Genomic DNA, 12,083 nt, shown 5'->3' on the forward strand with positions numbered 1-12,083 from the left:
AGATGGTCCACAAAGTGACACTGCCATAGTAAGTGACAGTCACAGAAACCACCTGGGCACATCAAACTTTTTAGGCAGAACGCGGATAAGAGATTGTCCAGTAATGCATCCAGCTTATCAAGCTTGGATTTCAACCACCAAATTTAGACAAGGATCGGGCTTCAGAAATTGCTCTCTACCTGCTGTAACACACAGGGAAAAACTGCAAAGAAACTCCTGTTTCTAGAGAACAGGATGCAAGTATTAATTACCACAGAAGCTGTATTAAATAAATGTTCCCTTCATTAGGAGGGGGGCAGGAAGTCAAGTGTCAGACTGCCAAAAGAAGGAACACAGAACAGAAGTTTAACTCCCAGGTTAACTGAGCAATCTATAAATCACAAAGACAGCACAATTCAGATCCCAGAAATTTAACAGGGGAAAGAGACAACAGAATCACATACTGGTTAGGGTTGGAAAAAGTCCTTAAGATCATTATGGGCAGGGACTCCCCACCCTAGACCATGTCACCCAAGGCTCTGTCCAACCTGGCCTTGAACACGGCCAGGGATGGAGCATTTTAACACTTCCTTGGGCAATCTGTGCCAGTGCTTAACCACCCTCACAGTAAAGAAACTCCTCTTTTTATCTAACATGAACTTCCCCTGTTTAAGTTTGAACTCATTACCACTTGTCTTATCACTACAGTCCCTAATGAAGAGTCCCTCCCCAGCATCCTTGTAGGCCCCCTTCAGATACTGGAAGGCTGCTATGAGGTCTCCACGCAGCCTTCTCTTCTCCAAGCTGAACAGCCCCAACTTTCTCATCCTGTCTTCCTACAGGAGGTGCTCCAATCCCCTGATCATCCTCATGGCCCTCCTCTGGACTTGTTCCAACAGTTCCATGTCCTTTTTATGTTGAGGACACCAGAACTGCACACAATACTCCCAAGTGAGGTCTCGCAAGAGCAGAGGGGCAGGATCACCTCCTTCAACCTGCTGGTCACGCTTCTTTTGATGCAGCCCAGGATACAGTTGGCTTTCTGGGCTGGGAGTGCACACCGTTGACTCATGTTAAGTTTCTCATCAACCAACGCCCCCCAAGACCCTCTATGCAGGGCTACTCCGAATCACTTCTCCACCCAACCTGTAGCTGTGCCTGGGATGGCTCTGACACAGATGTAGGACCTTGCACTTGGCTTGGCTGAACGCCATGAGGCTGGCACTGGACACCTCACAAGTGTGTCAATGTCCTCTGGATGGCATTCCTTCCCTCCAGCATATCAACCCAACCACACAGCTTGGTGTCATCGGCAAACTTGCTGAAGGTGCCCCCAGTCCCACTGTCCAGCACTGATTTAATGTTATCACATCTATTTTAATTTTTTTTATAAAGTTCTTAAATACTTGGTAATTGGCCTGATAGTAGATCCCTACTGGCAACCAAAAATTAAGTTAAAGGCCACAATAATTAAGTAAAAAAGCAGCACTAGTACTGACAACTAACATGAGCTAAACTGCAAACTTAGATGAGCAGACTCTTACCTGAACCTTGATGTTTTAAATTTCTTCTTAGATATCACTACAGGTGGTTTCTCAGAATAATGCAGGCGTAATCTTATTTCTGTTTGACATGTCAGCCACCCAGTGTCCACAGTTTCAATACCATCTAGCAAAAATTAAACAAAAAGTAGAAGTCTTTAATAACTTATTCTAGGGATATCTATATATTTTAATATACAAAAATATAAATACAGTTCTGACACCATCTTCCAGATAATCCTCCTTATCACCTGCCTTTTTCAATAGTATTTCCAGAGCAGTTGTTGAGTGCATCTTTTCATCTATCTTTTCTGAACTACCCAGAACAGACAACAGATACTGCAGCTGTTTGCTGGCTTTAAAGGGAATTAAATAGGAAAAATGATCCTTGCCAGCTTCACGTGTAAACTGTCTGCAGGAGATCACTAAGTATTCCGGTGGTAATTTTATTTATATCAAGGTCTACATCTCCAAAGGTAGGCATAACATTCCCTTATCCTGAGATCTCTCAATACATGGAATAACACTGACAGGAACTCTGAAGATCCATATGCAACACAAGAATCCTCATTTCTGTCCAGATACAGGTGTCAAATTAGCTCATCATAACCAATGCCAGTAAAAGTATGTAGGATATGATATAGCAACAAATATGATGTGGAAACAAAGCATGGAAGAGAATCCTCAACCTCACCATCAGGAAAAGCAAGCCTACAAGCAGGATGTCCAGAAAGACCAGGCTGCCAGACCAGGTGCTGGAGCAGACCCCGCAGTTTTGACGAGTTCCTAGCAAAACTTATCATTCAATCAGGATATGAAGAAAAATGGCAAAGCTTCAAGGGAAGTATGAGACATGATAAAGATTTAATATATTTAAGTATGAGACAAGATAAAGAGAATTACCTCAGGCACTACAGGATTAAGTGTTAAGAGGGGGGTTAGAACTGCCGACATATGCATGCACAAGAACATGAGGTTTGAGCTTAGAGAGGTTTTGGCAGTTATGTGGCTAACAGAAGAGGCAGATTGTGTACATTTGGTGTAAGTGATAATACTTTTGTAGGCAAGAGTTTTTTTCTAAGCCTAGGTTTTAGAAAAAAGCTAAGTCTATTCTGTATTTCCAAATATACATGCTCATGATCTAGTGTGCAAATTTCAACCTTGAACACCAGCATATTCACAATACTTAAACTCTTCCTAGCAGCCTTTCATTAACTTTAGAAGGCTTTACAGCCCGAGTATGAAGTCACAAATTCTAGATACAAAGATAACTATATAAGCAGAGAAAACAATCACTTACAGGCAATTTCTGTCAAAACTTCGTATTTCAACTATTTTTGAACTACAAAACATAATCTTTTTAAAATTAAATACATGGTTAAAAGTAAAGGTCAATGTATCTCACTTACTACAGATTCCAAAGTGTCCATCGTCAATAGTAATTTCATTTTCTAGAATTAAAAGGAGGGAAAAAGAATGGAAGAAATTAATTAATATCCACATTATAAAGAATCATTTCCAAGTTATACTAATTCTACATGTCCATTTCACTTAAAAAGTACATCTAATAAAGTAGGAAAACCGAAACAGATGAATAAGCATGTTTACTGCAAACATCTGTAAAGCTTTTTCCTAATTTATGCTTTTTCTTAGTTTCTGCAAGAAAAAACAATCAACACACAAGATGCCAAGATACTTTACCTACAGTTATCTGAACTGAGAAAACCAAGAAAGCTGCGTAATTTCCTAGTCTGCTGCTATATTTTGCTGATATCTACATCCTATTAGAATCTAAGATGCTTTTTCTTGTTAGTGTCAAAGTTTCCTGCAAGCATACAAGAAAGCTGTGCCCTCCTGCACATTTATAGTTAAAGCTTCTAAATCAATTAAAATGCTTATTCTGTCCACGCAACAGAAACCAACCTAGGATGAAATACTCAAACCGCTCATTTCACCCTTACTTTTATCCTTGCCCTCTCCAAAATTTTAGTAACTAAGTAAATTCACCAGTATTAACAGAATTGCACTAAGCCTAAAACTATACATTTCTCAAAACGCAAGTCTTAATAAAATCTTCTCTATAGCTATTAATCCCATCTTTTTCTAAGAAGAATTATGGGCCTGACCTCAATTTTTAATAACCACAGGCAACAATTCAGGATCGTAATGACCAAGTACTTCCACCCTCCTTTTGCTGCACTTTCTTAAAGACTGGTTATTAAGCACTGAGTACTACTGGGGGGGGGGGGGGGGGGATTTCCTAACTGTTTGGAATGAATTTAACTCAATTATAAAGTCTAGACCCTAACAGAGGGTGGTCTGTCTCCCTAATTAGTTACTGACAGATACACAAACATAGTCTTGTTACAGGAATAGAAACACAACTAATTCAGTTGGAAAAAAAAAAAATAAGGGGGGGGGGGGGAGGAATTATCTTGGTACTATTCATATTTAACAAGCAGTTTCTTCAATACCAACTTCTCTCCAGACTTTTTTTTCAATGTATCAGAAAGTATTTAATAGATATGAACTCCTAAGTATGGAGGGAATAACCTTTCTCATACCCTAGAAAAGACAGCGCGTAAAACACACCATCCCATAGAAGCACAAGAGATGTAAATTACAAGCTACATTCAAAGGTTATTCCATTCACTCTTCAAAACCAAACTTTTCCCCTGTACAGAAAAGCATTAGGAACTTGTAGGCACATCTGCATGCCACCTTTTCTTTCAGCAAAATAAATTGTGGCTTTATTGCTGGGTATTTAAACCCATTCGTGTTTCTGTTTAAATTAACCTATTTCCTTAAGCCTAATTAAGAATTTTTGTCTTAAATTTTTACTAATGAAATGGTAATTAAATAGGAACAGCAGTGACTTCACACCCTCCCCCTCCCCACATGTTCTCTGAAAAAATATGGATCCTTAGTCTCAAAGAATTAAGCTTACAGAAAATTATTACAATTCCAAATTAGAAAAAAAAAAGAAAAATACAAACACACCCAACCCACATATCTTAAGGATGGCAGTAAAGAGCTTCATGTCCCCTCTGTTTTTAAGCCACTTATTTTTATACATGTATTTTGAGAGTAAGGCCCATGTTGCACAAAGAAAAAGTTTATACTTTGAAAACATTCATAAGTTTACGTATTTTAAAACTATAGTTATCAATCCTTCTAAACCAATGCGCAGCATATCAGCAATCTTATGCATATGCCTCAAACAGATGCAGTTGATGCCCATACCTAAAGGGGTAATTGATCGTGGTTGTAGATGAGTCTCCCACGTGTGAACTATGACTTCGCAGGGACCATCGATAGTCTGTAATTTAAAAGTTAAATGTCTGCAATAATTTCTTTTGTTAGATCTGATTTTCTACCCATGAAGCTGTTTGGGATGGTTGTGAACTAAACTTACAGATTTCAGAAAGAAAAAGTACAAGAAAGAGAAAGAAAGTGGGGGAACAAAGAGAGAGAATGAAGGAGAAAGAGAGTATAGATCAGGCTTGTTTTTTACCCCTGCAACTGCTGATGATGCTATCTGATGCGTCAGACATACATACAACAAAGCCTGTGACAAAGTCTGACAGGGTGAAGAATTAAAATTATTAAATCTTTACTGTTTCCAGCTACTCCACAGGACTACTTTAGTTTCCTTCAGATACAAAAAGCTCCAGACTGTCTCTGAAGTAATTCAGCATGCTTGCTTTTTTCTTAAGGTATTACAGCAACAATTTAGGAAAAAATATATCCCGCATCTCTAATTCCAAACATCACTCAGCACCTACTCACGCAGTTAACAGTTGCAGGGGTAGCTTCTCCCTCAAAATTGCCTTGACTAAGTCTATAAAACACCATTTCTTTATTTGTGGTACAAAAGAGCAAATTATTTACCATCTAATTAAAACATAAATACTTGATCCAATTGGGCAGCATTCCATCTGGAGTAGGATAAATTAGATTCTTCCACCAAAAAAAGAATTACTTTCCCTCAAAAGACTACATTTGTTGACAGACATAGCCAAGACTCAGACAGGTATTCAGAACAGTAACTTAATCTATTCTTTCAGAACAATTTAAGTTTGAAATAGCTTTCTAGGTTAAAGCTTTTAGGTAACCACTGGGTAACAGCAGAAAGAACATGTCCAATTCCCAGCTCAGTCATCTGAAGACGTTTCCCTTAACACTGTGTAGCTGTCACTGTCAGTCACAAGAAACACTGTCAAATAGCTCATTTTGGTGCTTTGGGCCTAAGTGACTCTATTTCCAAAAAGAGTTGCTACTAGTACCAGAGTCATATAAGCTTCAATGCCAACTTAACCCAGTACTTCAGGTTCCTGTTTAAATAGATTTCAGATCAACAAAGACATCCAGACACTTAAAAATCTGCAGTAATTACATAATTACACAGTACCATAATGCTTTATTTTACAAATCACTTAATTCTTTAGTAATAGATGGGATTTTTCGATGTATCTCAAACACATTTAATCTACTATGCTTTTGATGAGTTAATAGCAAACACCAAATATTCAAAAAGTACTCAATTAGATAGGTTTGCTCTGTCTTAGCTAAAAATTCATTTTTTCTGAAGAATTCAGAGACATCTATACTTAAGGATCACATCAGAATAAAATACATAAAGTCATGCTTTAAAGATTGAATACATGTAAATATGAACAAAATAAGATGATACTGTTGTTCTCGGTTTATTCCTGTTACAGCGCAGTTTTACTTCCCATCCTCTCACTTCTGCCAGAATGACCATTTTTATGGACTTCTAAAAAAGTAAGTAACAAGAAGCTTCTTTTCCCTTCTTCCACAGCAGATTTACATGTGAATGTCACAATTTCAGTTTCTGCAGGTGAAACCTGTGTTTGCCAGCAGGGAGGGTATAATTTCCTAACACTGTTGAGGCCCGCAAGCTCTCAAACAGCAACTCCCACGAACACATACAGTACTTGCAGCCTGTGAACCTGGGGAACGCAAATCTGTCCTAACATGGATTAAGTAGTTTTCTCAAAAAAGTAAGCAAGGGGTTTTCCTTGTAGAAACTCCCAACCTACTGCAGTAAAATAACAATACCAGGTTATTTCTTACTCTACTGTAAAAGTACATTTTAATTTTAGGTTCTAAAGCTATGAATGAGAATTCAAGTAACAATTATTCCAACAATAAGCACAGCATGCTGGACACAGGCAGCAAAATTTCATCCCCTGAAAGGAATACAGTGGTCTGACCACGCAGTCCCCAACACAACAGGGATGTTGATCTGCTTGAGTGAGTCCAGAGGAGGCCACAAAGACGATCAGAGGGCTGGAGCACCTCTGCTATAGAGACAGGCTGAGAGCTGGGCTTGTTCAGCCTGAAGAAGACAAGGCTCTGGGGAAACCTTATAACAGTCTTCCAATACCTAAAGGGAACCTACAGGAAACCTGGAGAGGCACTTTTTACAACAGCGTGTAGTAACAGGACAAGGGGGAATGGCTTTAAACTGAAAGAGAAGAGATTTAGATCAGACATTAGGAAGAAATTCTTTAGTATGAGGGTGGTGAGACACTGGCACAGGCTGCCTAAAGAAGCTGTGGCTGCCCCACCCCTGGCAGTGTTCGAGGCCTGGTTGGATGGGGCTTAGAGCAACCTGGTCTAGTGGAAGGTGTCACTGCCCATGGCAGAGGGCTTGAAACTAAATATGTTTAAGGCCCATTCCAACCCAAACCACTCTGTGATTCTATGACTTAATCCCAGAAACCCTCAAACACTTTCTATACTAAGAAAAGCCAAGGAAACTACCTGGAAAAAAAAGGGCAGTGGATTAGAGAACAGGCACAGACGTGACTGTGAAGCCTCTTGCGATCCCTGCTCAAGTCATCTTTCTGTTTATGGGTGTTTAAATAACGTTTTAATCACATGTAACACAAGTCAGTGCTACAATGAGGTTAGAATCTGACGTAATTTCAGTGCCATATCCTGACCACATCTGAACAACAGGCCAGTTTAGATCAGCCTGTAGCAGAAGTTAACAATGTGTCATCATCAGTGGTCATACTATGGTATGGTTATCTAAAGAGTTGGCCTCTGCTAGGGCAGTTTCAAAAGGCCAATCCAAATGAAGCATTCCAGTGGGCAGTACACCGAGATTATAGTAGAGGGCACTGCATGGCATGGATCCCTCTGTACTACAACAGAGGTATTTTTTTTTTTAAAGCAAATACACAAAAAAAAAAAAATCCGTTTGATATGTATTTAGCCGAACATCTCATCCAATTTTAAAGCTCTTAAAAGACATTCAAGAATTTCCCTGCATGAAGCGCTTGTGTGCTCAGTACAATTAAAATATGAAAGCACTTCAGTAGACATTTAAATTGTAATTCAGGAGGCCAGTTCCAAACTTCCTGATCCAAGGCAACATAACAGAGTAGGAATTAGGGAAAAGAAAATAGCATCTTCAGAACTACCCAACTACTTTTATCCAACTGCACTTCTTAAAACTATTGTGTCAAGAACATTAATCTACTTCAAGAACACGAAACAGCCAAGCAAATTACACTGAACTGCCAGAGCAGGATTTCTGACAAAAACCTTGATGGATTTCCTGTACCATGTAAGAGACAATAATAAAGCACAAATCCAAATATCAACCATCAAGCCTTTGTAAGGCAACAGCACATGTAAGTCACCTGCCAGAAAGTCTGGAGCTAAATAGATGTTTTTAGCTCTAGTATTTCCAAGAACAGTTTAACACACAGCCTGCTGTCTCAGCAAATCAAGGCACAGGTGTTCCTTTGTTATTGTCAGGTTAATGGGTTATTAAGCTTTAAAAGCTTTTCTAAGGTAGTCTGATGTTAAAGAAATTACTGAGTCTAGACCTAAGTTTCACCTTTATTACTATATTCCACACACTAAATGGATTTATTTACATTTTAGAAAAGTAAATTTAAGCCTCATTTGAAGCCTCTATAATTAAGCAATATTCTCACGACTGTGAAAATGTTCACAGTCTAGTTCTAAAAATCCTGCTACATGCATGGATAGCTTAGTTATTTCATACTTCCCTTGAAATAAGTAACCTAAACTTGCATGCTTATTTACTGTTGGGAAAAAAAAAATATAGAAAACAGCTTAACAGAGTAAGGCATGTATTTACCTTACTGAACTTTTCCAAGATGTATGATGCAAACAATGCATATAAAAACATTCTCCTAAAACATATGGTATACAGAAGACTTAAATTCCACACAAGAGGGGTTTTGGTGTCTCACACCTCCCTTAACCCCTAGAAAACAGAGGGTACGTGTAGAACAAAACACGGGATTTGGCGTCTCACACCTCCCTTAACCCCTAGAAAACAGAGGGTATGTGTAGAACAAAACATGGGAACCAGACTATGTCTAGGAAACAAACAAATCTCAAGCAAAACAGTTTAAATTACTGTCTTATTTCATCAAGTGAATGTATTTACTTTTCTTTTAAAATGCTTAAGATGACTTATGTTATAATTAACATGTTTACAATATAGTAAAAGCTCTTGATATGCAGGAGCGAAGACTTGCTATAATTTTATAGTAGAATGCTCTTTGTATATACATTCATTTATACAAAAATTAGATAAATTTCACTATATTAAGTAAAAATTTTACACAAATAAAATCATGTTAATATTGAAGGGCTTCAGTGCAAACAAACTAAAATGCCCATCACACAGTACTATCTTTCAAGCAAAATTATTTAACAGAGATGAAATGACTTTTCAAAGGAGATGAGGAAAATGCTTTCCTATTTGCTATGGTTGGGGGGGGGGTGTCCCCAAAAATATGATTATATTTATTTTCACATCTAGTTTGTACCAGTATTTTGAATAATATGAGTACTATTTCTCTGTGTAACTATATATCACCCCCAGCTTTGCCACCACATCCATCACAAGCACCCTCACAGAGGCAGTTGATCTGGAAAGAAGGAAACACTAGCTTCAACTGGATCCATCTTCAGCATGATTTACTCAACTGTGGTGTCAAATTCATATATTCTGACTTCAACATATTTAAGACTATTCAGAATAATTTAACTTAGAAGTACCTTTTTCTTATCAGAATTGTTAATGCTAAAGGTCTCCATACAGTGTCTCATTTGCACTATACTGTGCATTGTATTTCTGCTAGAACTAAGGGATCCTGCTTTTCCATTTTTCCCCAAAAAATTTACAAAAAGAGCAATAAAACATTGCAGCTGGAATTCTTTTCTTCCAAAGACTTTGTATTGTAAGAAATAAAGCCCTGTGCACTAAACAGGTACAGGCTAAATATCACTACGTGGGTAACCATTTACCCTGGCAATTCACATTTTGCTTTGCAGGGCAGTTTTCTTTTTTTGCTCCTTTTTATATATATAGTAGCTCTTTATGCTGTATTCCATAAAATTTATACTTACCTTGGCAGACTCTGCATCACACGGTACATAAAGCGTGCACGATACAGAGCACCTACTTAAAGAAACACACTCACCAATACATAAAGTTTTTCAAATGTTAAAACAGAAATTGTGTTGTCTATGAGCATGTTTTCTGCCCATCTGTTCTCACTAAGCATGCTTTTTCTAGTGTGCTGTTGCTTACATTTTAAACCTAGAGGCATCTGTGAAAAACGTAAGAGCTGGTAAGCTGTAAGAACTGATCTACTTTTGGCCTCAGAAAAAGAAATCTATTATTAGCATTCCCTTCTTTTGCCTCAGAATAACAATTTAAACATCAGTTTCAGATTAGATTGTTTTCACATGCTGTAATAAAAGACAGAATTGTGTTTCATTTAAAATTAGTATCCTTCAGAGATTATACCTCTGTCAAATATTTCTTTCAGCAAAAGAAAGGCTAGTCCAGCTGACACACACTCTTGACACTAATTTAAAATACATAGAAGGTATAAACCAGATGATTCTATAACTTCTTCACACATATAACTACAGCCTTCATAATCCCAGTTTCAATGAAGAACTAAAGCCCAGAGTGGATAGCTACAGGATATTAATAAAGTAAGAAATACAGCAAAGATAGCTTTAAATGGCTTATTTCTTACCATTATTACTTGTTACTAATAAAAACAGAGCAGTGCTTGTTTTCACAACTTAGTCCAACTTTTTTTCTGGACGCAGTCTCATCCCTAGTCTGAAGGGTAAGTAGTCTGAATCTTACTTACCCAGCACAATTGTTACACACCAGAATACTACCACATACATTCAACTCACATGCAGTTCTGACATCAGTACCTGTAAAAACACACCTGGGTCTATCTCCTGAGTTCCCCCTCACCTCAGCCATGCAAATACCTATATACAAACCTAGACAAAATACTGGGACGCCCCATTCCTTGTTTTATCTCTTCATTCAAAGAGATTAACACAGGTTAATCATGCAGCACAAAAGCTAGTTAGTACTTCTCACGCTTCACCACAAAAGTTCCACAGTAATTTTAAAATCTGTAACAGCTTTGGCAAATTCAAATCCACCTGCTCAAATTAACCAGTTTTCTCTTGCTATCACTTACTTCCATGTTAGAGATCCTTGCTCTGCTGAAGTCCATATTCAATTATAAACGTACAAGTTGTTATAGCCCTACTATATAACTAATGAGAACTTCACCATATCACTCAAGCTTTCTAACCATGTCAGGCATTTCACTATTGCTGCAATTTTTAGCACCCTAACACTGGTAAAAGACAGACAATTTAACAAAAATAATGACATATGGTCATGTATTTTCAGAAGTGAACTGCCTGTATTTCCCTAAGTGTTTTAATGTTTCATATGTTGCAATTTGAGATTTGTTTCTAAAAACTCAAGTTTAACTCAAAAAAATCCTTTTTACTTCAAATAAGGTATTTTTTATACTAGGGATGAGCTAACTTAAAATAGAAAAGGTTGTACATACCTTAGGTTCTAAGAAGTACCCTTTAAAATACCGATAACAAACAGGAACTCCTCTAGGAAGCTCTACGGTAGCTTTCCATAATTCACTGTGGGGGAAAAAGAAAACAAGAACAAAACAGTTTCCAAATACAGGCTAACAGCATCTCAGACATATGTCTGTCCTAAGTAATATTCTAAAATACAGTTTGGCATACTGCTGCAAGAAAGATTTTTACAAGGTAACTTAGCCAAACATGCACAAAGCATAATAAATATTAGCACTGAAATTGCACTTTCTAATCTCAAGATCTGAAGGGCTCTAATGGAGCAAGAATTCTCACCCTCATTTAACTGATGGGGAAAACATGATGAAACAATTCAGGAACTCATTCAAGATCACACAGCAAGTCACTAACGGAATTATAAATATATCCTGAAAGCCCTATTTTCCTGTATCATACAAACAGTGACAGGCTGGGTACCATTTTAAGATAACACTGAATTCCCCTGCTGCATTTAACTTTCGTCTCATACAGTCATGTTTATATACACACAACCATTGCTTCCCATCTCTTTATAGCTACAATATGTATTGTACAGGCTAACAAAAAATAAACAGTATATGATTCTATGATTATAAATGTCTCCTGTAATTTCCTGTATAG

The 12,083-nt window shown here is 37.6% G+C and overlaps 1 protein-coding gene across 5 annotated transcripts in view; it reads right to left on the reverse strand.

Annotated features, from left to right (window-relative positions):
- The window catches only part of GPCPD1 (glycerophosphocholine phosphodiesterase 1), a 42,803-nt gene that overhangs the window by 20,192 nt on the left and 10,528 nt on the right, over positions 1–12,083 (reverse strand). For all 5 annotated transcript variants that reach the window (XM_057396930.1, XM_057396929.1, XM_057396928.1 and 2 more), the window contains exons 4-7: positions 11,441–11,525; positions 4,764–4,839; positions 2,930–2,971; positions 1,524–1,647 (exon numbers count right to left, since the gene is read on the reverse strand). In XM_057396930.1, the coding sequence (XP_057252913.1) occupies positions 1,524–1,647; positions 2,930–2,971; positions 4,764–4,839; positions 11,441–11,525 (327 nt within the window). The remainder of the gene's footprint in view (positions 1–1,523; positions 1,648–2,929; positions 2,972–4,763; positions 4,840–11,440; positions 11,526–12,083) is intronic.

Source organism: Pezoporus wallicus, unplaced genomic scaffold (genome assembly GCF_028554395.1).
Source record: "Pezoporus wallicus isolate ANWC-B61680 ecotype Strahan unplaced genomic scaffold, APGP_CSIRO_Pwel_v1 contig_7265, whole genome shotgun sequence".
Lineage (NCBI taxonomy): Eukaryota > Metazoa > Chordata > Aves > Psittaciformes > Psittacidae > Pezoporus > Pezoporus wallicus.